Here is a 27,551-nt window from a genome sequence, read left to right as displayed (position 1 = left end):
CCAACCATCCGGGTCACGCGGGCCAACCATCCGGGTCACGCGGGCCAACCATCCGGGTCACGCGGGCCAACCATCCGGGTCACGCGGGCCAACCATCCGGGTCACGCGGGCCAACCATCCAGGTCACGCGGGCCAACCATCCAGGTCACGCGGGCCAACCATCAGGGTCATGACCAACCAAGCAACCAAGAGCCATCCGCACACTGGTGGGAAATCCACACCCTGGCTGGCATTCCTCACTGGCAGGCACACCAGTGGGCAATCCAAACACCAGGGCTCCAGGCATCTGGCCTCCACAAGGGGCAACTGGCCTCCACACAGGCAAAACGGAAAGGCCGGGCTCTTGCAAGCTGCGTGGCCCTCTCCTGCACAACTCTCACACTAAGAGAGTTACGCTCGATCCTCTAAAAAAAGGAGAGCAACACGGGTGGACAGAGGGCAGCAGCCGGCCAAACCAACTGCGCCATGTCATGTACTCGTTGGGAGTGTATTGAGATGACTGTTTTATTATTTGACTAGAACGGGTTTATATAGGTAGTGACTAGAATGATAAGTGCAAGCATGAGCAATCACACCAGTCAGGTCCCTGCTCGGCATGGTCAACTAGCTGGCCACCTTCCATCCTGATCTCGCCCAGCTCACGCCCAACATCCGTGCCCTTCTGCTTTTGTCTAGATGCCTGAACAGGATCTTGATTTGCAAGGAATGCATGAGCTTATGGCCTCTGACTCTGTGGTGAAACCATTAAACCCAGAGCTGCCCACCACCCTCACTGATGCTAGCCGCCTTGGCCTTGCCTATGCCCTCCTCCAACATGACTGCGCCACTGGCGCCCCCCGTTTATTCACTTTGGATCATGCAGCTTGATTGGAGCGCAAGCAAACTATGCAGTGATTGAGCTTGAGGCTTTGGCCGTTGATTGGGCCGCGTTTTCTTGCTTGGGTGTGATAAGTTTGCCATAAAGACCGACCACAAACCTCTCGTCGGCGTGTTTGTCAATTCAATTCCGGACATTGACAACCCTCAGTTGCTGCCAGTTTGCGAAAAAACATCAGCTTACTCATTTTTCATGTCGTGGGTGGAAGGCAAAGACAACAAGATTGCAGAGATGACCTGGTTGGAGAGGAACTAAAACTAATGCTCCGGCTTTCGTACCTCTTCTTGGCAAGGTATGGGATGGGTGTGCCCGGTACTACCTGGACTGATGGGAGGCCTTGATCTTCCCCGAGACTTTATCATCCACTTTCCAGCTGTAGTTCACGTTCTAAACCATTTTCTTGTGAAGCTTCAGAAGTGGCTGGATGTCCCCCGCAAGCTAGATTGAGGATCACAGTCCAACTTCCCTGCTTCATGAATGGCACTCATTATTTGTGGGCTAATTGGAAATAACTACAGACTTAGGTCTACCAGACCTAGCTTCAAGGTATTTCAAGATGCCTACCTGCTCATTTCGCCGATTTGGGTGTTGTTGAAAATGGTGTAAATTTACCTGATTGGCCCTGTAGTCTCTTGATCTCGATAGTAAGGCCACCTTTCAATTCAAACCTGATTCAAAATTCATTAAATTGTGTCGTATTGAATAGAAATGATGCGAGTATCCGGGCACCTATGGATACTATGAACTATGTATCAGACATCTTGCCAGACTCAAAAATCATGAACCAAATCCATAAATCTCTGATGTTGAAACATTTTGAATTACATTCAGACTTCTGTTGCATAGAAGTCATTTCAAATGTTGGATTTTTTCCAGTCTCGACTCGGGCGCGGATGCCCTTGAAAGCATCAGTGGTTCGATATGCAGTGCTGACTATGTTTTGGTAAGTAATCAATCGCAGGTAATATTGTGTATGACTTTTCAGCCGGGCAAACTCAGTAGAATAAATGCAAATAATTACTTGCATATCTTAAACATGCTTCACCCATTTGGGCTCCAATGAGTTCGGCAAGTTTGCAAAAGGTCGAACAAGTCCAAAGATGTTTCACTAGGAGCATCAGACAACTCTCATATTGGGAGAGGTTAGAAAGTTTGGGATTGTACAGTGTTCACGGAAGGTTCAAAAGGTAACTGATACTGGGCGTCTTCAAATTTTCAATGAAGTCCAACTCTCTTCTTTCTCGGGCTCCTTCATTGTTCAATTTGCTGCCCTCAAATATTCGTAGGGCTTATGTAGGCGTTGATCCAGTAGCAAGATTTAAGTCAGACTTGGACAAGTTTTTGACTACAATTCCGGATCAACCTTATATTCAAGGATTAGCCAGATCGGCCAATTCTAATTCGTTGGTCGATCAAATAATATATATCAATAAAAGTCAAGTAAAATAAATAATCTTCTCGTCTTGAATTGCTGGGATTCCAATCTCGGTAGCGGTAAGGAAGTCCGCAAAAAAAGCATCCATGAGCTTTATCCCAACCCAGGATTCAGGGTCAATTTTAGTAACCGTAGATACTTAATTTGACTGTAGAGGCTCGAGAATCCAGGCTAGTCAAAACAATGAAGTCCACCTCTCTTCTTTCTCGGGCTCCTTCATTGTTTCATTTGCTTCCCTCTAATATTTGTAGGGAATACGTAGGCCTTGTTGATCCGGTATCATCTTTCAAGTCAGACTTGGACAAATTTTTAGATAGCATTCCAGATCAACCCTACATTCAAGGGCTAGCTCCGTCTGCCAACTCCAGTTCATTGATAGACCAAATATCATATAAATATTGAAAGGTAATAAGTAGACAAATTATAACCTTTCATTTTAATAGTACTAGGGATTGCATTCCCTGTTGCGGTTAAAAAGTCAAAAACCAAACCCAAACCCAAAAGAACATGATCGAGCTTATGTTCAGTTTTGACATCATAGTGAGGAAATGTGTATTTATACTAAGATATTAGAAACTATTTTTAGCTTTTTTTCTGCATGTTTCAGAAAGGCGTGACATGTTTTTTTGGAAAATTGAAAAATTATTTCATAACTTTTGACGATTTATTTAAGATATAACTGGAGCAGTTTGAGGTCAAAATTGATGCAAAATACAACATGTCAAGAGTAATATCTTAACGCTTGTGTAATGGTTTTCTATGAAATTTCATTTGAAAACCTAACTAAGGATGTTTCCATCTTCTTATAGTTTGTCAATTGATTAATTTACGAATCAGAGCTGCTTTTCATGTTGTGCGAGTATTTCAATAGAAAGTTCTCCTTCTGTAATTTTAACTAAAAACGCTACTGGAGTATTGGCATTTAAGCAAGCTCTTTGTAAATGTTATAGGTACCCCTAGAATTAAGACGCTAAATTAAAAAAGAGTGGTTCTGGAGGTAGCATGAACAATGCAAGATTTTTCTTCTTGGAGTGGGTTCAAATTCCATTATTAGAAGCAAAATTCAACGGAAGAACTCTAAAATCGTTCCAGTTCAGGAGTTTAATAGAGAAAAGCAACGTAAAGAAGTATTGAACAACAAATGGAAATTGAGCGGTCGTTGCGAGCTCATAGAATGCCAAAATACCTTTATCAGATTCAAGCAGGATTTCAAAAACTTGAACAAGTTCAAAGATCAAACTTCGATTAAAAGTCGTGACATACAGCTTTTGATCTAAGCTTAGAACCTATCATGTAGTGTCCAAGTTTTCAATAATTTTCTCAAAACAACAAAACCTAAAAATACTTCTTTGTCGATGTGTTATCGAAAGGTCTAATTGTCATGATTGAATTCACACATGCGTTTACCATAGTCTGGACAAATCAGTTGTCATATCAAAACACAAAAAAGGCTTTATATCGAACCAGTTACAGGCTAGTTGTTTTGAATGGTTTACTATATCTATAGCCATGGATTCTTAGACACTAAGTTGGCTAAACAGTACAACAAACCGGTTTGTAATCAATTCCCAAGAGACCATGCACGGTGCTGTTTTACCAGCCAAGTGGTCGGTCGTCCGACACCCACTGTCTAGAAATCTGTGCTGTAGCAATCTGTGTCAAGAAACATACGCTTTTTTTTAATACGGGTTATCTTCTAAGCCATAGGCCAAAAATAAGTTCTAATGTAGGTTTTTTGATCATTTTCCACTCCAATGTTACTTCGAAGAATTCAAGACCAACGTAATGCTTACGCTTTTTCTACATAGATCCCTGGCGCTCAGGACACCCCATTGACCATACCTGGGCCTATTCCAGCCGTTGTCGGAGCCCTTTGTGGGCGGGCATTCCGCGTTGAGGCCAATGCGGCGGCAGATATATATGATCCGGCTTCACATGTATCGGTTTGTTGTGAGTATTGGATCATTTAAACTACATACAGTTGTCTGAATATTGGATTGGGAGGAAGAACTGGAATTAAAACGCGATTTGGTGCATAATTACCAAGTGAATCATGAAGCAGACCTTGTCTTAGAATAGAGAAGACTGCCGTCCTTACTAACTTTGGTTTTGTTTGAGAGGAGCAAATCCGCTCAATTCGCGCAGTTTTGGCCACCCTACTGATGCGCCATCATGCTGGCCAGATAGCATTTTTCGATGTTAATTTATGGAAATTACCATTATTTCAAGGCCACTAGCATTGAATTTTTTTTTATTAGCATTGGTCTGGTTTTTAAATTTAATCTAGCATCATTTGCAAGGTCCAAGAACTGTGAAATATTGTTTAGCATTTTAGCATTTCCTAGCATTGTTTCACTGAAAGAATGCGTAAAGGGGAAGCAGATGAAAAATACCTCACAAGGGAATTGTTCTTGGCTGTGTTAACAATGTTCTGTCATTGGATCCATTTGCTATTCGATGAAGTTGATACGATGTAGCCACAAAGAGATGTCCATTTTGATGTTTACTATATGTTAAGCAATCAAAATGATTTATTCTAGTGGCATCGCAATTTGAAGGGAAATTTAGCCAAATTTCTGTATATACCAAGACTTTTGGCAAATGAAAAAATTACGTTCTACTGTGGGTTGGCTAAAACAAATAAAGAAATTGATTAATGTGGTCAGTGCCTGAAAAAGGACTGAGTCGGAATCTTTAGAGAAATGCAAGTATGGCTTGTTCCGTCCACAATCGAGTACATCATCCTAAGATGACATGGATAAATGATGTACAAGATGAATGATTGTTCCCGGAACGGTTTTTATCAAAATGTGAAGATAATGGGTATTATGATCTTGGAAAAATCGCAAAGTTGGTGGATTGCCCATTGTGTAGTCCGTTTGTCGGTCAGATGTCGACCAAATGCCAGCCTAATGCTCGTGAAGACGTCGTGATCCATCACAAGTAGCTCCTCCAGCCCTTGATCATCCTATCACCAAGGAATAGCTCCAGTACCCAGAGGGCTGGTCAGCCCAGCTACAACCATGGGTGAAGAATGACGGATACATGTTGAAGGGAGGAGAAAACAGGAAATTCTCGGTCATCGAACGACATTCTCGTGATCATTTTGAGAAGGGGGAAGAGAATCTGAATAAGCAAATCTCATCCCCAATAATCGATGTCACCAAAATGTCGGTCAGACCCAGTGGTGGTCAGATGTTGCCCACATGCCACACCCTACAGAAAAGACAGACATAATCCATTGTCGGCAATCCGGGAAACCCCTTGATGGCCAATGTGGCTAGCCTGACGAAAGGAGGTCAACCCTGGACATTGGTATGTGAAAATCCCTGTTGCGGTCAGATGTCATACAGGCGCAACGGTTTTACCCAAGAAACCGTCGCCGTCCACCAAGGGCCCTGGAACAACCCGTTTAGCCTCCATGTGGAAGAGGCGTAAGCCAACATTGCAAGAGAAAGTTAAATCAACGGCAGTCACATTTTTGGGCTCGAGCAGAGCAGAGCCACCATTTGAACCTCTCGGACAAGGGACCATTGAACATTGCAAGTGATAGCAACTCCCATCGTGAAGCTCTTGCTGGTATTTGAATTGAGAACATTTTGATAGACGTGCTGGAGGTTGAGTCGATCCATTTTTGAATAAGAGCAGTGAAAGTCAACGCTTGGAGTCGGGACCCAGGAAGCCGTGCAGAGTCAAGAGGACCTGGGGAAGTGCATAGCATACATCAGTGAGCCAGCATAGACGAGTTGAAAAGTCTCTGGAGCTGAGTACAAGTGCAACTTCTGAGTTATACTCCGTCAATTCGATTCTGGACCTTCAATCCAATCGAACCGACGTCATCGCCGTGGATCTCCGTTGGACAAGAATCACCCTCATCAAAAAGTAGGATCAAACCATTTTCTGTCCATGCATGTTTTCCCTCTTCCATGGCCCAGCAATTACCCCCTCTTTCATTACCCGAGCAAGACAGCTGATTGGTAGAGTGTCATTTTTATGTAGAGCAATTGAATAAAGTAGATGGAACTGTAACCGAAGTTCATCTTTGATTTGGCAAGAGTCCGGTGTTAGACTCTAAGTGTAGAGATCAGCATCGTTTGATAGATGCACAGTAGACTAGGATAGTGACCACATTTTGCAGGATAGTTAGCCTTGAAGATTGGCCCAGGTATGCCAGACAACCGAGATTGATCTGGGACCAGTGGGGAGTAGAGGTAACTAGCGATTTGTATCCTTAGTCATTTGATGATTGTTTGAGGCCCTGATAAAGGAAGCTCAAACTATTGCTCGTAGGCCCTGATTAGGGTTATAACCGGAGGCCTTAAGATAGGTCTAAGAAATTTAAGCCCATGTACTAGGTGCTCTCCATCTTTGAGAGCTATCAAGGTATTTTTACCTAGTGCTTGGGTCAGGAGTTCCATGTTTCCGTTCACCACGGGAATTCAATAAGTCAGGACCTTTCACCCCTGGCTGGTGGACGGAACATGGCTTAATTTCATTGTATTCTTTAAGTAAGCATAAATATTTTGGTTCAGTTCATTGTATTCCGAAAAGTATTTCGCCTCTCACATTTGAGGTAAACTAAATCAAGTTTCAAAAACAATAACAAACATTCAAGATGGAAGAGATAGACAACTATTGAGCTTTATGGATAAAGACACTTGTTGCAGCTCTTGCTAATGTCCGCTTTGAAGTATGATGCACGCAACAAAAACAAATTATCTAATTTTTATGATCTAATCTCACCCCCCAAAAATGTTTTCTTTTGGACGATATAAACAATTTTTAACTGTGCGAAAACCTTGAGCAAAAAATCCATTTTCTTAGGATTTGAACAAGAAAGACTTGAAAATGAACGTCGAAAACTGAAAATTTTCCGGAGGCACTGACGTCACGATAAAGAGCGCGAAATTTAAACCGAGAACCTCGTCCGACCCCCTGGCCAGACACTGATTCGTTGGTGAATCAGACATCATTTGGATATAGTTATGGATAGCATTTAATGCTTAGCCATTTCAAGTAGTTTTCACTAGCTTTAGGTTATTGTTCCGTTAATGTAGAAGAGGTATTTAATTTGACCAGAGGCCAGTTTTTAAATGTCCTACCTCGGAGTTAGGGGTTTTGACGTTAACCGCCAGGAACCTATATTCGCCAAAGTGGTGAAGAAATGCTCTTTCTACAGATCTGGGTAACGTCAAGCCTTAACTCAGACCTTAACGCATTTTAAAACTCGCCTCAGATGTGCCAAAGGCAATGACCCGATCATGTTGCTGACATGCTTTACAATAAATGGATATTTTGCTACTTACTTTGAAAGCTAAAGAGGGGTGAATTTGAAAGTGGCCGGTGGAAGATATTTTCATCAAAGAGTTTGTTTGATAACAGTTTTGTTCAATGGAGCAAAAACAGTTTTAAAAAGTAAGAAAGCCGGTTTTTTACCCAGTTGTCAAATATATGGTCATTTTGCGTTAAAGGCATGTAAAATATCCTTTGTAAGAAAATTGCAAAATGGTCTTGTCCAAAACTGGTCAAAAAACCTCAACTTTGATGTGAAATTGCAGCCTAATTTACCTGACACTATTTGCGATGACATGTTGAAAGATCTGATTTACAATATACGACATAGTGGGGACAACCAAAGCCTGTTTCTATATTAGATTATGTTTTGATGCGCATACACGATGATGATTCCTCAATACAGAAATCGTTTCAATACACTTTTCGCCCATCTTTTTCAGCTCGTCTCTTGCCTTTCCAAATTGGCGTCCATTTCGATTCTGACGAAGTTGACGTAACTGGCACAGGAACGGATGTTAACGAAGAAGCCAAAGCAGATGGTGGAATCATCGGTTTCAGCCTTGAATACCAGCAACTTGCCTGCTAACTATAATTCTTGATTTATCCATGTAATATTTGTATTTCTAACACTTTTGATTTGTTCAGTTGAGTTTATTCCAAAAATAAAGTAATCAATGTCAAAAGATATTGAGAATAAGAAGCAATTCAAAACTTCAGCAAAAAAATACAACTCATGGGAATTGATTACTCTTGTGAAGTGAAGGAGGAGGGAAATATAGATGTCAAATTGGGCGCCCTGATTTTGGGCTCAGGTGTCGAATCCTGTGGAGCAAGAGCAAAGACGAAAATGACGAACAATGCTTATTGCGCTACAGGTGCTCACAAAAATGTAATACTGGAAAGCTTTGTGCCACAACATTCACAAATCATATCACAAATCAATTGATACTGTGTTGTTGCAACGTCTCAATATCAAATTACTCTTTGTTCCNATCCGACGTTCCCCTTTCGGATTATGGACATGTTCGTACAACAGGGAACCCGCTTAATCATGTCACGAAACCTATCTACAGAAATAAAGCTTCCTTTTCCGGCCAGTCAGACGGAGAGACAACCTCATGCGAACCAGCTGTGTGTCATTTATGTCTAGACTTCTAAATCAAGGTGAGAACTTTAAGGTTATATTATTCTGCTAAATCGTTAACGAGAGAGTTTAGAGGAGTCGCAACAACAGGTGCTCACAAAAATTTAATACTGGAAAGCTTTGTGCCACAACATTCACAAATCATATCACAAATCAATTGATACTGTGTTGTTGCAACGTCTCAATATCAAATTACTCTTTGTTCCAACAGAACGTTTGGCATAAAAGGTTCCAGGGCAACCCGACCCAGCGGACAACTCGTCTGAGCGGACAACTTGACCCAATGAACAACTCGGCCCAATACAGATATTAAGCCCAATATGTTGGCTTACAAATATTTCATGCTTGTGGAACAAAATTGAAACTGTGATGTCAAAATTTGAAAGGTTTTTACACAATTCATCATTTGATCTTTAAAAGCAAATTATGTTTACATCAACCAAGGTGCGAAAATCTAGTTTGATAATGTTTCAATCAAACTTGATTTTTAATTCAATGCCTTACTGATGCTAACATTTTTGCAATCAAATTGAATGTTGACTCAACAAGCTGTAGTTTTGTTCCGCAATCATGTTTATTTGGTCAGTATGTGGTGTTTAGTTATTGTACTGGGTTGAGTTGTCCGCTGGGCGAGACGTCCGGTCAGCGGCATAGACAATTGGTCTAAAGCTGTACTATGTTAAAAAAACAATATGTGCAAAAGTGAGTGTTTTTTTGATTTCGTTCATTGATTTTGTCAAATGATATACTTTCTAGAATACGGTTTTCTCCACCCATTCCGTTCAGGATATTTTGTACGATCAAAAGAAGAAAAGAATTTATTCCAAATATAACGTGACACTTCGTCTGTAATTCATTACAGATATTAGCTGATAGTAGTCTCGCTGTCTAACACGGCTGTTGAGTGAATTGTAGATCATATCCCACAGTGGCCATTGTGTCTGTCAACGTTCCAAAGGCATCTTTGAAAATGGTCAAGACTTGAAAGGGCGTGGTTTGGCTCGTCACTACTCCTGATATGGTATCGGCATCGATTGTGCTGAATTTGGACCCACAATGCATGGAATTCACGAGATTGGGGATGAACACTACCGTGTCTGGGCATGCTATGGTCTATGAAGGTAAAATAATGCCAATCAGAACATAATTTCATACCGTGTGGAAAGGAGAAGACATTTTTGCAGATTTTTAAAACATTTTACCTTTTGAAAGTCAAGTTCACATACATGAAAACACTATAATTCAGCAAATTACCTCAGCATTAGCTTCAGGTGTAGCAGCAGTGTCCCCTAAGAGATTAAAGGTATTAGCTGAGTATTGAATGGAGCAGTATCCTGAAAGAGAAAGTTATCATCAATTCACAGCTCAAGCAGAAATATTCACGCGACCATGTAACTACTCATTACTCACTAAAAATATGATCAAGTCATAGAAAGAATGAATATCAACTTCTCGAGTACTTCTGCTTTCTTTTCAAGCTCATAGAGGATAAATTTACGAGGTGACTCGTGGAACACAGTGCTTTATTTTGGAACCCTGAAGCTCAGACCTTGGAAATGACAGTTAAATTAATATTGCTTTGAAAGTACTTACTTCAAATATGTTGGACTGACACTAAATAATTTGGATTTTAAAATACAATTGTCCCCAACCTATGAATCTTTTCTTTGGGAAATCAAAATTTCTTGAAAATTGATGCGTAGAAAGTTATGCTGAATTAGGTTAGAGCATGAGAATCTGGAAATCGAAGCTGAATCTAATATAAAACATAAACCCGAGCAATGTGACGCTTGGACCAAGATATGATAAACCTATTGAGTCAAAGGCAATGAAAATTATTATCAGAAAAAGTCCTCAAAATATTTGATCAAGAGCGTGATGAATTAGGGACAATACATTTTCACACAACCTCATTTTCGTTCGACGTCACTGTCCAATTCCTTGCAAAATTTTAACCTCCCATACGCCGAGTGCTATTGGTCAGCTATAAGCGATTAAATGCCATTTTCTGTGCGCTCTGGGCAAAGGAGAGGAATCTGCCATCTCTCCTAAACTAAATGTTTAATTACGTATTGTTCATCCTGCAGCTTCATTCATATTGCCCCAAAAGACATGGTTAATGTGAAGCCAGAAATAGTGTAAAACTTGTCAGATAACGCACCATGCCGAATAGAATAACCAAGGGCATTGAGGTTCTCTTAAAACGCACATTAAGCCTCGACGGTCACTAGCATTGACCCTAAATCCTGGGTTGGGACAAAGCACATGGATGCTTTTGAAGACGTACAGTATCGGGTACCTTTCGTACCTTCTCTGAACACTGTACAGTCCCAACTTTTTTAGGCTCTTCTAATAGGAGAGCTCTCTCATTCCTGTGATGTTCCTAGTGAAACATCTTTGGACTTGTTCCAAATCCCCAGACTATCCCCAACTAGTTAACAGGAGGACATTTTTGTAAGAGAGGCCTTTAAAGGTTCTGTTTACTATTTGTGAAAGCTGGTTTTATTCAACCTCTTTATGGCGTCCCTCCCAAATAAATCGGATGACTGAGGAGAGATGGGATAATGTCGACGCCAAGAATTGAAAAAGTTCTCTTTAAGATATACGTAGCTTCACCGTCAAAATCGACCAACCGAGCACAGAGAAACTCAAATTTTGATTTTCGCTAGAAGCGTTTATGTTTCTGAAAAGCTAAAATGTTCCAAGTGTTCAGGTCCATACAATGTGCAGATTATGACGTAAGAAACATGACTCAAAGAATGGAACTTTTTGCCAGAAATGACGAATCTGTTACAATACACCGGTTCGTTTTTGGATTCATATCAAAATTAGGTATTTGAACTGGAGCGGCATTTATGAAATCTGAATGGTAACTGCCTTTCAGTAACTTTTTAGTGACAAAAAATATTTTAAGCAATAATTAAAAACCCAATTACCTCGTTCTTGTCGAATACAGGTGAGATAGTTCTGGTCGTCGTTGATAACCATGCCTTGAAAATTGTAGCTTTGGAAGGATCCACTAACCCCCGTGAAATATTGAACACAATTCGCAGGTGCCCTAGAACGAAAAAAAACACAAATACTTCAATATATGTGTACAAGGCAGTTGTATCACAAACGATCAGGTTATACTTATTCAATGAAGAGCACTGATAATATGTGACCTTGATTTCGTAAGTAGCTGCTGCGCTTGTTATGTCAAAATTAATCCTGGCCGCATCACCAGTTGTGCCTGTCTCCACAAACACTAGAATATGGCGGAAATCAACTTAATTCTTCTCATTTATCGCCATAGGGCTTACAACTCGAATTAGATTTTACTGTGTTGACCACTCAAGGTTCCACAAACTACGGGAGGGTTCACTCCCGTGGGACTTGTCGCTGTGAATACATCACCCGAAATTGAACAGTCACCTGAAATTAGACATATCCAAGTTATGAAGTAAACACTACATAAAATTTGAATTTTCGGCCTGCTCTTGGTCAGCTACATAAGTTTTTGACAACATAACTTTGAAACGATCGACTTTGCATGCAAATGATATAAAATTGACCTACCGTTGATTGAAGAGATCTACGTTTCTTGTTTTATTACTTTAATTCGAAAAGTGGCTCAGAGTGGCTATGACCAAGAGCAGGCCGATATGCCGGCAAGCTCGTTCGCAGTCCATATTTCTAGAAGTCCGTGGTTAGATTTACCGAATTGTGTGTCGGCTGCCCCAGCACCAGGAGGGGAACTCGTTTGGAAATTGTCGAAGTCCATGCTACAAACAAACACAAAATGAGATGCCATTGGTGCTAATTGTCCAATGTTGCGAAACCGCTAGCATTTTTAATCAGTTGCATGAACACGTCAGTGTTGGGGGGAATTCGGGTTTGTAATGGAAAAATAAAAATTCCATCGTTAGGGTATAGGAAAAAATAAAAAAATGAAACAGAAATAGTTTGGATAAAATAGAGTGTGACATGAAAACCTGGGACTTAGATAAGTAGCACCATTCATAATTTGTATCAATTTATTTCATGCAAGAAAAAGAGTGGCCTCCATGCAATTAAATGGCTTCCTGGATTCTACTTGAATAGAATACTTTTTGCCCATACAATTCTGCCACATTGTAGAATCAACTCATATTGCATGATTTTCCAGTTTATCCGCTATTTGTATTTTGCTCAAACGTTTTTTGTTAAAGCCTAGATCAGTTGGAAACTTTATTTTCTAGCTTCATCAACTAATCAATAAAAACAAATGGGTTTAACCTTGCCCTGAAGAGGATATTGCCATAGGGCGTTGTTGGTTTCGAGTTATTTCATAACAAAGGTCTTAAAATATGCACGCAAAAATTAGGGTGTTGACAAATATGATTCAAAAAGTGATTCAATCAAAAAGGGAAAAATTGAATTTGTAATAGACTCACAGAAAACATGTACTCGTACAACTGGAAGGTGGACAGGTAGCGAAAAATGTTATGGAAAAAGTAGTCACATAATGTAACATTCTTTCCTTCTATTTTTCCTTTCTACCTTTTTAAATTCCATTCAACAAATGAATCATTTTTGAAGCAGACAAGGAAATCAGTTTTTACCTGAGGCCTTGCCCCAATTCAGATATCTGGTTCAACTCGAATTATTTCGGCAAAGTTCTCACTTTCGAATACGTGTACCAAATATTGAAAAACACGGCTAGTTTGACGTGAATTATTGAATGGAGCGTCTTACCGAATCTGACACAAATCTAAAATGAAATGAATCAAAAGTAAGACAAAGCAATTGTTTCCACTCTGCAAAGTCGGATTTACCTTCACAAACTCGGGAGAATATATATTCACAAGATCCTGTGGCGGTTGCCGACGGAAAGTTTGGGTTCTGCAATTGAAAACATATGTAGAATCATTCCAAAGGTTCTCTTGCTTGCTTGCTTGCTTTCATTCATTCATGATATACTTGATGAAAAGTTTTCGCTTACCGTGATGTACGTACAATTCTAGAATCAAAACATCTCATGTAGTAATCCTCAATCAAACACCAACCCAGAGAAATGGCTCACCTCGTTTACGGTGGATCCACATGTACTCAGAGTAAACCCACAACATACTCCAAAACCTGAAACAAAACGTGTCACCAAATCTGGTCTTGCTCCAAAATTTCAAACATTGACCAAATTGCGGATCATTTTGCACTGCAAAAAAATCATTATAGATAACCCTTACCTGCAGCACAATTTCCACTGGCAGATCCACTACGGTCAGTGCATTGTTGAGTAGTCATACAAATGCCTCGTTTGGACGTGTCAGAGGCTTGAACGCATGGTCCTTGTTTGAATTGGACAATACTAAATAAGGACAACAGTTCTGAAAGAAAGATATAATTTGAAGTCATAGAATGATTAACAATGAAAAATGAGAATAACAATACTTGGTTCCCGATTTGATGTGGAGTTGCTCTCTGCGTTGGCTCCAAAGAAGCCAATGACAAAGAGAGCGAACCTCAAAGAGCTCATTGAACCCATGTCCACTCCTCTCGAGAATCTGAGCACGACTGAACAATTTTGATTGTGGACGTTGGGTGGGCGTGTGTGCAAGCTCAGGTGAACATATCATGCCATATGCACAACAGATTAATGAGTTATGGCATATTTTATAATTTATCACATGCTACCGTTTTCTGTTGGTGTGCAGAAGTAGATAATGGATGAGCGAAATTGTGATTACCAAATATTGAAAGCAAGGCACCGGAAATCCGTCGCAGGTAGTGTCAACGAATTTGGAATGATTTATTGGTGACTTGTTGTTTTTTGGCGAAACTTGCTTTGGTTGACTGTCTTTGACGGATTTTATTTGCGCAATTCATTTGACGATTGCCAGGCAGATAGAGAATGGTTTAGAATGTACGTATATCCAGTGGTTTATAAATTGATATCTTTATGCGTTATTTCTACTAGAGTAACATGTCCTTATCTTTACAATTTGATGATAGCCAATGAAAATTGGGCCCAATAATATTGCATCATTTGCCGATCTTCACAATGTCTAAATACTATTCGCTTTACAGAAGTATAAAGCTTGCCATGAGAGGACCATAAAGGTTAATAATCTATTCAAAATCAATTTGATTGTCAAATGTGTGTAAAACTTTAGATTTTCTCTAAAGTATATCGTTTGGAATGAGATGTACTTGCCTCAAAAAGCAAATAGTTTTCTTATTGTCAAGAACATATTCTTACTATCCCTCTATAAGTGAAATTATATGCTTATGATCAAATTCCATAATCGGTGGAATATGTATTGACCCAAAAAGATTGAAAATGGAACTAGCGTAACTAAGGAGTGTTATGTCTTTACCTAGAGCTCTAGCCCAATCTATGACAAGTTACTCTCACTTTAAAAACATAAAAAGGGGTAACATGTGAGAACCTTGTTGTTCTATGCCTTAGACTGAATTCTTGAACCCGGTTTATTTTCCTTGTTCATGATTCTCGTCAATAATGCTTGTTGGTTGAGCTCGGATCGAAACAAATTTGAGGATTGAAAATTGTCATCAGCTCTGGAAGCGTTCAATCAAAAGGTGTTCGATCCTTGAGCAGCCTTGCGTAGCATGAAATTAAAACTCGGGCCCAACATTACTCAAAGCAATGGATCGACAAACAAACGTATAATTTGATAGGCATGAGAAATTATCACGGCTTCCACCAGTTAGTGGTTCTGATCATTGATTTTTGGAATTTGCCTCTTCAAGTGTTCCACTTGACTGGGAAGTTGCCATTGATTCCGAGGGCGAACTTCACGCTTTTTTGGTACAAAATCAACATGCCTAAAGATTGATTAGCCTTGGGTCCATCATTAATTTTCTTTCGATCAATGGTGATATAAGCAAGTGATACCCGTAATCTTATGAAATATTCTGGTTCCTCGTGATACCATAAGATTCATTAATAAGGCGCATTTTATGATAGTTCCACGAGCAACTTTTGAGGCACTCACTCAGCTTAATGTGCCATTGAACTGTATGCTAGCTTGAGCTCTTTATATTTTATGTATTTCATCATTAATTAAAGAAAGAAAAAATATCATGTCTGGCCTAATTGGCTTGAAAATAAATGTTTTTGTTTTTTTTTCAATTTCTTGAAATGTCTGACCATTCAAGTATTTTTTTAATTAAACTTAAACCTCAAAAGAAAATCCAAGGTCTCGATTTTTTTTCTTTGATTGCTTGAGGAGAAAGATGATGTGTAGAAAAACAACTTATGAATTTCCCCGAAAAGATTTTGCATCCGGATTCTGCATCTTGGATTGGTTTTTATAACCGAATAAGTTTAAACAACAAATAATCCCCTTAAATGAAAACAGTGCTTGTATCGGGATTGTTCCGACAACCGAATTCCCTATAACGAGATGTCATTGTACCAAAGTTTAACAAGCTGAACTTCACGAAAGGCATGGCTTTGAGGTCAAATCGAAAAGCATTCACTGTATTTCCACTTGAATGTTTTATTTCATTAGGCTGTTCATTTGAATATCTATATTCTATATTGTCATTGAATTCTCTACAGTGTCAATGGGCTTAAGCAACCTGAAAAGATGAATCGTTCAAATTCTGCATGAATTCGATCATCAACTACGTTCAACTTGATTCACTAAGCATGACCAGAATATGTTTTTCATAGGAAAATGGGGGAGCTCCAGTCTTGTGCCAACCTTTCCACGATGAAGTTCTGCCTTCTACTGATCAGTTTGACTGTTGTGACTTTGGGTTCTTCAAAGAACTCGTCCTCTTCCAATAGGAATGGCAAACGTAAGGACTTTAATAGTCATTTACTGTTCTTGGACAATGCATAGACATTAACGCTTTTTGTTCTGCTTTTAGTGCTATCATTGTTCCAAATCGTTCAATTTCCAGTGAGTCCCAACTATTTCTTGAGAATGCAGACACCAATCCCCAAAACGCTTGACTCTTAATCCTATCCTTATAGAATGATCCTTGTGTATCTACTTCACGGAATGGAACCTGTTACACGAGTAAGTTCCTTCATTTTCATTCCCCATTCTCAGATCAGGACTTATGAGTTCAAAACGAAAGGAAATTATCCGCCGCTGACCAAAGGTGATGGAAAGTTTTTCAACTTATGACAATCATAAAGAAGTAACTTTTCATTTTGGTTCCTTGATAATAGGTTGGATTTGAAATCTGTTTGATTCTCATTGAAGTTTTATCGTTTCGTTGTAGGCGATGAATGTGAGAGCAGAGGAGGATCAAGTTCAGGAAGCTGTGCTCAGGGCTTCGGTGTATGTTGTATCTGTAAGTATAATCAGATGTGTTTCTTAAAGAGCAACGATCCTTGAGTGAAGATGTGTTCGAATCTTTATCGAAAAAAAATATTCATGTTTCTTGGGTCGAAGAACCCTCCGTCACCCTGGTAACCTCTATTGTTACAAAAAACACGTATTTAACCGTTAATAAAAAAACTAAACACCTTGAAAACAAACTCTATGAACGTTATCGAGACTCATTCTTTAACTAATCTTCAGACCTTACATAATTGATTCTAGTCTCTTTGGCCTGTGGAAGTTCCATATCCGAAAATTGCACCTACCTAGTTCAGACGGGTGTCACAAGTGTCTCTCCAAATCCATGCACCTACTCAGTTTGCAAGTGCTCCACTCAGATTTGTCGCATTAGATTCGATTTCACGGTGAGTTATGCTTGTCCATTGAAATATTGATATGGATTTGAAATTAATGTTTGCTTACAGATTTTTGACATAGCTCCCCCGGTCTTGGGAGAGGTAATGGATCCCCCTGTGGCAAATCGAGGTAAGCCGCAAGTTCTTGTTTTTACTCCTTCATTGGAATGAACGATTTTGAAACTGAGATATAGGTATGAAATTAGTGATTGTCGGAAAACTGTTTCGCTCAAAATCTGGGTTTCGTTATTTTTACAAAGAGCGACAAATACTTGCCGAAATCGAGCTTACTTTTCATCGGTTAAATGGTGCTTTTTCTGGGATGATAATATTTCTTCAATATTTGCATCCTATCCCACAGTGTTACACACACCATATTCAGATGCAAAGACTTCCTGTAACGATCTTCGTAGCTACAAAACCAAATTTGATCTACCTCAGTAAAAAGGAAAGTTTTGAAAGAAGTTGCGATTAGCATGTTAATCTTCTTATCAGAAGCCAAAAATAACTTCATAGTTGCCAAACTAATGGGGAAGTTTATGCAAGCACTGGCAGGCTTATTTGTTTATTGGTACCAATGACGGTGAAGCAAATTTGGCGTTTCAAGCATGATTTTGACAAGCTGACCCTTCTTCTTTGACAGTGCAAAGAGGAAATCTCAGATTTTTAAGACTGGCTTGAAGCGTCAAATTTGCATCACTAACACTGGCAGGTACATTTCATTGCTACTAATAGAGCTTGCTTACCTGAACGCTCGAATAGATTACGTGACTACTTTTAATTGCGTATTCAATTGCAATTGTATCAACATCTATGAAGCAGACACAGACATGTCACGCTTCAAAAGCAGTATAAATTAACCCCAAAATGCTCGGGTTAAATTTGAAAGCAATCTTAAAAGAAAAATAGTAATATTTTCGGTTTGGGGTTTCGCCCCAGCACTACTAAAATGAAAGGTTGAAATTCATGTATTTTTACCTTTCATCTTTACATGGTATCTGAATCATCGAAATAGAGTTGGCAGATCTTGTATGTTGAGTTGATCAAAAAGTTTGACTCAAATCCTACTACTAGATCAACACCCACATACTATTCCTTGCCGGAATAATTGTAGCACTGAGTAATAAAACTGAAATATATTTCCAATGATTCGGAGATATGCCAAAAAAATTAATTGAATAATGAAGGAGCCGACAAAAAAAGAGAAGAGAACTTCATTGTTCGAACTAGCCTGGATTCTCTCGGGCTTGAAGGTCCTCTCAAAACGCACGTTAAGCCTCTAGGGTCACTAGAATTGACCCTAAATCCTGGGTTGGGACAAAGCTCATGGATACTTTTGAAGACGTACAGTGTCAGATAACTTTCATACCATCTCTGAACACTGTACAGTCCCAACTTTTCTAGTCTCTCCCAATACGAGAGCTCTCTCATTCCTGTGATGTTCCTAATGAAACATCTTTGGACTTGTTCGACCTTTGGCAAACCTGCTGAACTCATAGGAGCCCAAATGGGTGAAGCATATTCAAGATGTGGCTGAACAATCGACTTGTACAGAGTAAGCTATCTCTGGACTTAAGCGTGCGATATTTCCAACCACACATTTGAAAAGCTTTACCCACCTTCAACTGGAAATGCTCATCAAACTTTCCATTATTTTGGAGGACTACACCTAGATCTTCATAGATAAGACCTGCTCAATATTTTTACCTCCATTATCTGCGAGTGGAGTATGCAAAGTAGTTGACCCGAAGGTCACTGAAGTTTCATTCCGTTCATGGCCATATTACTCTCAGTTGCCCAAGAGGAGATTCTTTCTATTTTACATATTAGATAATCCAATGCCATCTTTTAGGTCCGAGCTAGATAAGTTTTTAAACACAATTCCAGACCAGCCCTACGTACAAGGCCTATCTCGATCTGTCAATTTCAATTCATTGCAAGATCAGATATTTTACCATGCTTGACCTTGCCCACTATCCCGTGGGCCATTTATGTCTTTTATTTCTTTACCGGGGATTCCATTCCTTGAATCGGCGGCAAATCCAAAAATCGTTTGAAAAAGAGGCGTTGATCCAAATGTCCTTTAACGGTATTTTTTCCATTCAAGGCCATATCAATCATAGCAACACAATAGTAGATCAAAAAATCAACGTCATAATAATGATAAGAAATGACAATAAACAATAGTCATAAAGTGTGCAAAAGCGAATTCTAGTTAAATGGTCAGAATGGCAAAGTTGTTGGCTATAACCAATAAATGTGCTTTGTGACAAGACGAGGGTCGCAAGGCCACTCAAGATGTATTGAGAGAAGTGGTTAATATCGTAATCATTTTATATTTCACATACAAAGGTGTTTATGGGGGATTTGGGCTAACCCCGAAGGTCTAACTAGCATCTCATTACAGCCTTTCATGTTTTCAGAGCTTATAAAAGAGAGTTATTCATTGCTTTGATCTCTGAAAACGTAAAATATTTTACAATCAAATTATGAGCATTAAATCGCCACATGCCCTTTCTTTTGGGTGAGAGATGGCAACCGATTAAAAATGGACGGGTTGCAAAAGCAAGTGCAAGTCCTTTGTTCTCTAGAACTTCAAGATTGCAAGGCAAACCAATTTGTTTTGAAGCATGATCAAACGGGCAGTAAGTAGAATACCACAATTCTAAATTATTCATCTTCATGTCAGAATGTAAAATGTATAAAACTGTCCGTTTAAATATCATATACAAACAATGGTTTAATGATTAAAGAATGAAGTGGTCAAGGATGATAAAATAGTTGACTAGAAATCACAAAGAATATGGCTAGAATTGGTCTCGTCTTTGCTTTCTAGGTGGCGCTATCGGAGATTGCACCTCAGACACGTTTTCTCTCACTTCCCCTGGAGGCTCAGGGTCTCCAATCATTTGTGGCATCAACACCGGACAACATCGTAAGTTTTGAAGCTTTGTATAGCAGTGGGAAGAATTGCAGATTTGTTTTTTTTTTTGCAGTTATTGTCGATGCCTCCGATAATTGTAACGTGGCCGCATTCAATCTAGGGGGTAGTGGTTCAAGCACTCGAAGTTGGGACATCAAAGTGACCCAATATACGTGTGCCAGTGGTCTTGGAGGTAAGAAGGGACAATTATCAGTTATCAGCTAATTTTCACTCCCCGGTTCAGGTCAGCGTTATTGTTAAATCATAATCTAGTCGACTAATCGATTGCCGTGTCCATCATTGCATCAGATTTTTTGCGCATTGGCAAACAGTAGCAATACAATTTTAAGGTAAAATTTTCAATGTGACACTTTTTCTGTAGGGCCACCTGGATGTCTGCAATATCTAACTGGAGCCAGCGGAACCATTTCAAGGTATGTCATAAGTAGACCTGGGAAAAGAAGTTAAAAACGTAAAACCTAGTTTTTTTTACGTTTTTCAGTCATATTTTGGATAAACAAAAAAATCACTTTGAGCTTTTTGACATTTTTCATGCTCACTGGTTAAAATGGGAAGTTTGAAGAGTTTTTGGTTGCCGTTGCAGTAGATTTGACTTGAAAAAAATAAATAGAACAAGCTTGAAATATGGCTATAAGTATGAGCATCCCTTTTGATGAGATTAAAAATGGTCACTTCACACCAAATCCAAAACTGACTTTATTGAAAAAAAATTCTCGCGCTACATAACTTTTTGCTTATTCAAAACAAAGATATGCATTTGTTTTATTGCTTTGATTTTTTTCCAATATTTGAGAAAAAATTATTTCATCTATTAAGCATGTTTTTAACAAACATTACAATTTTTTACCTTTTAAACAAATTTTGCTGTATTTTCACCTTTTTATGACTGAATTTGCTACCTGTATTTTACCTTTTTTCAATCATGTTCATCCGTTACTTACCTTTTTTGCTGGTTTTTAACCTTTTTTCCGAGGTCTAGTCACAACTCATAACACAATTAGCTAGTGGTTTATACTTACTCGATGTACAACTTCATGCTTCAGTTTCAATTTTCCTATTGCGAATGCTGTTATCGGTCCCACAGGTATGATTAAGATGGGTTGGTTGATGAGCTGAAGTTGAGTGAACATTTGTTTTTGTATTTTCAGTAACCCATTTGTCGGATCAACACTACACTATTTGCATGCGCCAAGAGGCATCAAGATGTGCCATTTGTTACACACCCAGGATCCAATCCATTGCTCCAATGATAGCTGCTCAAGTAAGACACCTCTTAAAACGAAAATATGCAAAGATAATAAATGCAAAGAGTGGACTAAGGGAGCTGAGTAAACACTGAAGTTGTATTGAGGTCAATAGTAGATGCAAAAAGGAGCTCTTTCACTATTGTCCAAATTTACACCAACCAAATATTAACCAAAAAAACCCAAATTTTTGCCCAAGAAAGAGATCGGCAACGCTCTAAGTCCATTTCCAAATTCGGTTAGTTAGTGTCATGTCCGGTTTCAATTTGTCTCTTCCGTCTGTGGGTGTGGTATGAACTAAATTTTCCATCTGGAAGTGCTTGGAGCGATAGGGAGGTTTGAGGAAACAGAAAACAAGACTGTGGTGGCTTCCCTAAAGTTGATTTTTCTACTTCTTCTTCTTCTTTCTTTCAGAGTTCTTTTGGCGTGAGGTATGTTCAAAGCGGGTATGTTGAGGATTGACCTCCTGTTGCCTAAGAGAAACCTAAAAAATAGAGAGAAGGCGGTCAAGAAACTGGAAGAACTGGAGAAGACAATGAACAACAGGAATATTTGATATCCTCTTTCTGATAATGCGCGCTTTTGGATAGATTTTTGATTCGCAGATTTTACATGGAATTATTATAAAATAATGGTTTTGGTTTTCAGTAAAGATCCCGCTGCTGGTGCGTTAATGAGCGCAGCTGGAGTCGATTGCAGCGAAGATTACGTTCTGGTAAGCACAAATCATCCATTTACGATCTCAAATGAAGTCATTGGTATGTAAGTTTGGAGTGCAGAGGTTGGAGGGTTGCGCCCGGCCAATGAGGTTGGGTATTGCATCTTCCATTTTTTCCAACTCTGCTTATGAGAGAATATAAGTCTCTTAACAATCTAGATGACGCTACATGAACTTGAAGATTGCCTCTCAGTTTTACAATGAACCAACTCATTGTTAACTCCTCAGTCTATCATATATTGCTCTTACCTTTATCCCAATTATTTATGCAGACCACAGCTACCTAACACAAAAAATATCCTCCAATTTTAGATGTTTTATGCCAATTTTTGACTTGATATATATGCCAGTGTATTTGTTTTTATTTTGGTTTTGGGTGCTTGGGTCGGAAGGAAGAGCCTCGCCCGGCCAGGGAAGCAAGTCATCATATCGTCCTTATACATATTTCCGATAGTCAGTGCCGTGTCCGTATCAGTTCTGGTTCTCGGTCTATGGGTGTGTGAGCGTCTAAAGAATTCCTTGAAAAAAGGTCGGGGAGGAGAATCGAGCCTGGGGACCTCTCTCACTTTAGGTCACTGCACTAACCACTGCACCACGGCTCCTGCCAATGGGGACGTGTAGGCAAGCTCTGGCAGGTTCGTTTGTTTGCTGGTACCAGTGTGAGTGATGCAAGTTTGGGGCCTGACCCTTCTCATTGCTATATGAGGAAAGTTCAGCTTCGTTAAAACCAATTTGAAACGCCAATTTTGCATCACTGTCATTGGCAGGCAAGTTTGTTTGCTGGTACCAGCGCTTGCCCAAATATCCGAATAAATCCCAAAATAGTTGAAGCATTGCAAATGCAAGATCCAAAGCCAAGAACACCTTCAACACATTCAGTGTCGCTCTGCATTTTGCTGCTGATCTTTCCTCTTCAGAATACCAAATAACAATATATCCATTTTTATGCCCGATGACTAAAAATGTTTTTGCATTGGCAATTTCTGGGAAGATTAACCATAAAACCTTTGCAATTCCCCACACGGGTTCAGAGAGAAAAGCGAAAATATTGTCGTTGCCCTTAACCAGACCTCGTTCTTTTGAATGGCCAAAGGTTCAATCTACAGCCTTTTTTTTCTTTTACGTAGATTGGTTTCAAATTAAATCGACCTGTTACTTATGATAAAGGTTTCGAATCATGCTACAAAATAGATTCATTTTTTTAAAGGGTCGAGGTTTTGTCTTTATGTTAATAGGCCAAAGGAACCAACAGTTCTTTCATAAATTTATTGTGGTGCTATGCAATGTCATCCACAGCTTTGTACTGCCACTTGAAGCTTTCCACTTTTGAGGAAAGTGTGATGTATCAAGAACTTGAGTGCACTCATACAGCGTCATTAAAACGTCATGAGCCCTTGGACTCCTTAGTAGACATCAGCCTTGAGAACAAACGGAAGTTTAAAATTCCCAGTTTTTGTAAACCTCGTCCGGAACTTCGGTGTTGGCTTGATTCACAAAGGTATCGCTTTCGTTATTTGTAACAATATTGTGACTTTAAAAAAACATTCAATTGCTCCTGTGTTAGATTATATTTCACACTTGTAAAAGAATCCCTACCAAAACACAATCAACGTAATTCCCTTCGAACACTTGTCAAAAAAGAACACATCGATTGCAATAGAAAGGGATCCTATTAGGTCCTTCCTTTTCATCATCTTCATTGTTCCACTTCAGAAGCTCAGTAGTAATATCAGTATCTCTTCTTATCCTCATCACACAAAATTGGTTGTGGAAGGCCTTGGTTTCGATACCATTAGTAACTCCACTTGTACGAGCCGATTGTCCGGCCAGCCACATCTTGAACATGGCTCGCCCATTTGGGCTCTAATGAGTTCAGCAGGTTTGCAGAAGGTCGATCAGGTCCAAAGATGTTTTGCTAGGAACATTGAGGTATGAGAGAGCTCTCCTATTGGGAGAGATTAAAGAAATTGGTACTATACAGTGTTCAAAGAAGGTATTGGGCTGGGTCTCAACCTTAGTTTTAGGATCAATCGCAGTGACCGTAAAGGCTTAATGTGCATTTGGCGAGCAACTGTCAAGCCCTCGAAAATTCAGGTTTTTTAAAACAATTATTTCCCGTCCTTCTTTATATTCCAACTTTCAAGTCTCAATATATTTGCAGGAAGTGTAGGCGTTGAGCAGGCTTTGAGTCAGACGCGGACAAGTTACTGAATATGAGCAATCTTTGTTTATCCAGTTAAAGATGGGTATCAATGAAATAAATTTTCTTTAGCCGTGGACCAACCAAAATTGTTTTGAAAAATGTGAAGATTTGATACTAAAATTTTGAAGCTGTGTTAAGGATGTAAATAAATAAATATTCTATCCTAAATAATGTCACACAAATGAGTGGACGACTTATGTATAGATGTATTAGATAAGTTAAGTTAACTTGTACTTGTGATGAGTGCAATTTGAGGCAAATATGTTGTCAAAAAAGTAGAATAATGTGATTCTAATGCCTTGCTTTGTTGTTCGCTCCAACTCCGACTGTAAATCCCTCAAAAGATAAAGTATTTCACGGAAAATTTCCAATATTTTTTGGTAAATCGTCAATGGAATCCAACAACTCCAAGCTAAATTTGGTCTCAACCTACATGCCTAGAGACATCACTTCAATTATTGCCTAACCTTTCTGACTTAGATCCCTGGGGCTGAAAACAACCCGGCCATGGGTGCCATTCCAACCGCCGCGGGGGCGTTGTGCGGTCGGGCCTTTTCTGTGTTTGGTGGACGTCGCTGCCATTATCTATGACCCGGCTGCTCATATGTCCGTTTGCTGTAAGTGTCTCCATGGAATTAAGCACAAATTTCTCAAAAGAGGTTTACAATCATAGCAATACTGATACAATCTTGGGTGGACTGATGAGCCATTATCTGGGGCGTGATATTTTGATATAATAATATACAGTAATTTATATGAAACGTTGTGATCTTGCCAAGGATTCTTAACTCATACTGTACAGGACGATCAAGCCAAATTTAGCAACATCTTTTGTCTTCATATTATTCTTTGAATGACTAGTCGCATAATCAGCCTTTTTGTTATAAGTAGTTTTTTACACCAAAACTGGATTTAATAAAAAAAGAAAATTAAGACGTTGCTTAGAAGGAAAAGATGATGAAAACGGGAAAAGGTATCAAACGACATCAAGGGAGTGGCAGGCACAATTTGAAGGGCAATGAGGCCTTTTGCTCTCGATGCAGTTGTTAATTTAAAAAGCAGGGAGGAGCCTGTCCGAACATATACCCTCTGTCTACTTTTTGATTTGACAACCTCGACATGCTTTTCAACTTCACCCGCTAATTAACTAAACTTCACCTATCGCAAGTATACATGAGAATGATAAACGCCAACCCCAATGCATTACGAATCCAGATGTTTATCTCCTTCGTTTCGTTTTCCAGCTCGACTGTTGCCATTCCAAGTTGGAGTGCATTTCGATTCGGATGAAGTATCTACCGGTGTAGACTCAGCCACGAATGAAGAAGGCAAAGCAGATGGTGGAATACTGGGCTTCAGTTTAAATTATCAACAGATTATGTGCTAAATCAACAAGCAACCTCATTCATTTGGCTTAATCAGAATTTCTTGAAAGATGAATTTATTCCAAATATAATTGAAATTTGTTTATGTCACAGCGGTCGAAGCAGATTTCGTACACTCAATGATTACATAGAGCAAAGCAAGTCTAATTCGGATTTACCAGGCTTAACTGATTCAGCAGACCAGAGCAAATAAATCTTGTTTACAAGTCTTAATCAAAAGTGTCCAAACTAGAGCCGAAGAAGGCCGAAGAAGAAAATGATCAGACTCTTTAAAAGGCAGGAGTCATTCCTGCTACAGAAGTACTGATTATTAGGACTAACAGAGCCACCGCCTTCAATATCCGGAGGGCCACTTTAGATGGCAAGAGATCTCAAAGGTAGTAATGGGCATAACAAAAAAAAACGCTGCCAGAGTGTTTGCATGATATCCAGGGACGCATTTCAAGAGACCTTGGACGTTGCTGAAAAACCCCAAAGAAATCCGTTGCTAGTAGGACAATTAGATGAGGTTCATGGCTACAAGAGGGCGAAACATCCTCAACATCCTGGGCATCATGGGCATCATGACCAGTGATGGCAAGAAAATGCCTCCTGACTTCTTAAAGCCCAAAGAAAAAGTGGGCACTAAGGAGTAATGAAGGGACCTGAGGCCCACATTTTTACCCTCGCTGAAGGCCCATTCTCCTGAGGGAGACTACTGTCTTACCTAGTGTAGTGGCCTGTGCCACGCCTCAAAGAAGATGCAGGCATTCTCTCAGGCAACATGGCAGACTTTTGGCCATACAGATTGTGGTCAAATCAACTCTGGATTTGAATCCTTTTGATTGTTCTGTGCAGAGCATTGTGGATTTGGAAGCCAAAAAACAAGCATCCAAACTTGGACTCGCTCAAGGCCTCAATTGTCATAGGGCAAAGGACCCAATAACAGAATAGTACATTCAAAAGATGCACCTTCGTCCAATCATGTACTGTTATTGCTGGCTGGAGGTGGTCACATCAAACGAAATGTGTAGTTACTAATTCCGCCTGTTGGATTCTTCTGTATTTTTTCAAATACCTTCCTTTCTTTAGAAAAATACGATCAAATGTGAACTTACTACCTACCTTACTGACCAACTATTTTTTAACATCTTTCGAATGTACTCGCAACATTCTACTTTCTAAAAGAAATGGTTTACATCATTGAGCGCGAAAAAATGCTACAAAAGCACCCAAAAATATTTCAAAAAATACTCACCTATCAATCAATTCGAAAGAGTCTCTTAACAAATGTAACGTGCCTCAAAAAGCAAATAGTTTTCTTATTGTCAAGAACATATTCTTACTATCCCTCTATAAGTGAAATTATATGCTTATGATCAAATTCCATAATTGGTGGAATATGTATTGACCAAAAAAGATTGAATATGGAACTAGCGTAACTTAGGAGTGTTATGTCTTTACCTAGAGCTCTAGCCCAATCTATGACAAGTTACTCTCACTTAAAAAAACATAAAAAGGGGTAACATGTGAGAACCTTGTTGTTCTATGCCTTAGACTGAATTCTTGAACCCAGTTTATTTTCCTTGTTCATGATTCTCGTCAATTATGCTTGTTGGTTGAGCTCGGATCGAAACAAATTTGAGGATT

General features: G+C 39.3%; 3 protein-coding genes across 3 annotated transcripts in view; 2 read left to right on the top strand and 1 right to left on the bottom strand.

The window, feature by feature from the left end:
• Window positions 1-8,318, top strand: part of LOC131890651 (uncharacterized) — a 21,010-nt gene extending 12,692 nt beyond the window's left edge. Inside the window, exons 13-15 of the mRNA XM_059240045.1 lie at window positions 1,754-1,820; window positions 4,121-4,262; window positions 8,048-8,318. Of these exons, the coding sequence (XP_059096028.1) occupies window positions 1,754-1,820; window positions 4,121-4,262; window positions 8,048-8,193 (355 nt within the window). The 3' untranslated portion in view covers window positions 8,194-8,318. The remainder of the gene's footprint in view (window positions 1-1,753; window positions 1,821-4,120; window positions 4,263-8,047) is intronic.
• A 1,233-nt stretch (window positions 8,319-9,551) lies between these two features.
• Window positions 9,552-14,282, bottom strand: LOC131890276 (uncharacterized). Its single transcript, XM_059239587.1, has 12 exons — window positions 14,164-14,282; window positions 13,959-14,099; window positions 13,796-13,851; window positions 13,715-13,732; window positions 13,548-13,614; window positions 13,468-13,483; window positions 12,451-12,515; window positions 12,073-12,165; window positions 11,884-11,998; window positions 11,688-11,809; window positions 10,006-10,085; window positions 9,552-9,864 (listed from the first exon to the last, which is right to left on the bottom strand). The coding sequence occupies exons 1-12, from the start codon at window positions 14,255-14,257 to the stop codon at window positions 9,640-9,642; spliced, it is 1,092 nt and encodes a 363-aa protein (XP_059095570.1). The 5' UTR covers window positions 14,258-14,282; the 3' UTR covers window positions 9,552-9,639.
• A 2,141-nt stretch (window positions 14,283-16,423) lies between these two features.
• LOC131890277 (uncharacterized) lies at window positions 16,424-26,014 on the top strand. The gene is made up of 15 exons (XM_059239588.1): window positions 16,424-16,539; window positions 16,612-16,643; window positions 16,718-16,763; window positions 16,972-17,043; window positions 17,295-17,437; window positions 17,498-17,558; window positions 20,265-20,363; window positions 20,425-20,544; window positions 20,734-20,785; window positions 21,416-21,456; window positions 21,521-21,633; window positions 22,031-22,047; window positions 22,265-22,331; window positions 25,018-25,154; window positions 25,782-26,014. The coding sequence occupies exons 1-14, from the start codon at window positions 16,452-16,454 to the stop codon at window positions 25,126-25,128; spliced, it is 1,062 nt and encodes a 353-aa protein (XP_059095571.1). The 5' UTR covers window positions 16,424-16,451; the 3' UTR covers window positions 25,129-25,154; window positions 25,782-26,014.
• The last annotated feature ends 1,537 nt before the right edge of the window (window positions 26,015-27,551 follow it).

The sequence above is a fragment of the Tigriopus californicus genome, chromosome 11 (genome assembly GCF_007210705.1).
Source record: "Tigriopus californicus strain San Diego chromosome 11, Tcal_SD_v2.1, whole genome shotgun sequence".
NCBI lineage: Eukaryota > Metazoa > Arthropoda > Copepoda > Harpacticoida > Harpacticidae > Tigriopus > Tigriopus californicus.
Note: the sequence above shows the minus strand (reverse complement) of the source record. Positions and strands in the feature narration are given on the sequence as shown.

What these genes read in the sequence shown, in the direction of transcription:
- LOC131890276 (XM_059239587.1), bottom strand. Translation starts at nt 14,257, where the DNA reads ATGGGTTCAATGAGCTCTTTGAGGTTCGCTCTCTTTGTCATTGGCTTC. An exon ending in CACATCAAATCGGGAACCAA is followed by an intron (nt 14,100 to 14,163) that starts GTATTGTTATTC and finishes TCTTTCTTTCAG; the next exon opens with AACTGTTGTCCTTATTTAGT. An exon ending in GGCAGCCGACACACAATTCG is followed by an intron (nt 12,166 to 12,450) that starts GTAAATCTAACC and finishes GTCTAATTTCAG; the next exon opens with GTGACTGTTCAATTTCGGGT.
- LOC131890277 (XM_059239588.1), top strand. Translation starts at nt 16,452, where the DNA reads ATGAAGTTCTGCCTTCTACTGATCAGTTTGACTGTTGTGACTTTGGGT. An exon ending in TCCAAATCGTTCAATTTCCA is followed by an intron (nt 16,644 to 16,717) that starts GTGAGTCCCAAC and finishes CTATCCTTATAG; the next exon opens with AATGATCCTTGTGTATCTAC. An exon ending in GCATTAGATTCGATTTCACG is followed by an intron (nt 17,438 to 17,497) that starts GTGAGTTATGCT and finishes GTTTGCTTACAG; the next exon opens with ATTTTTGACATAGCTCCCCC.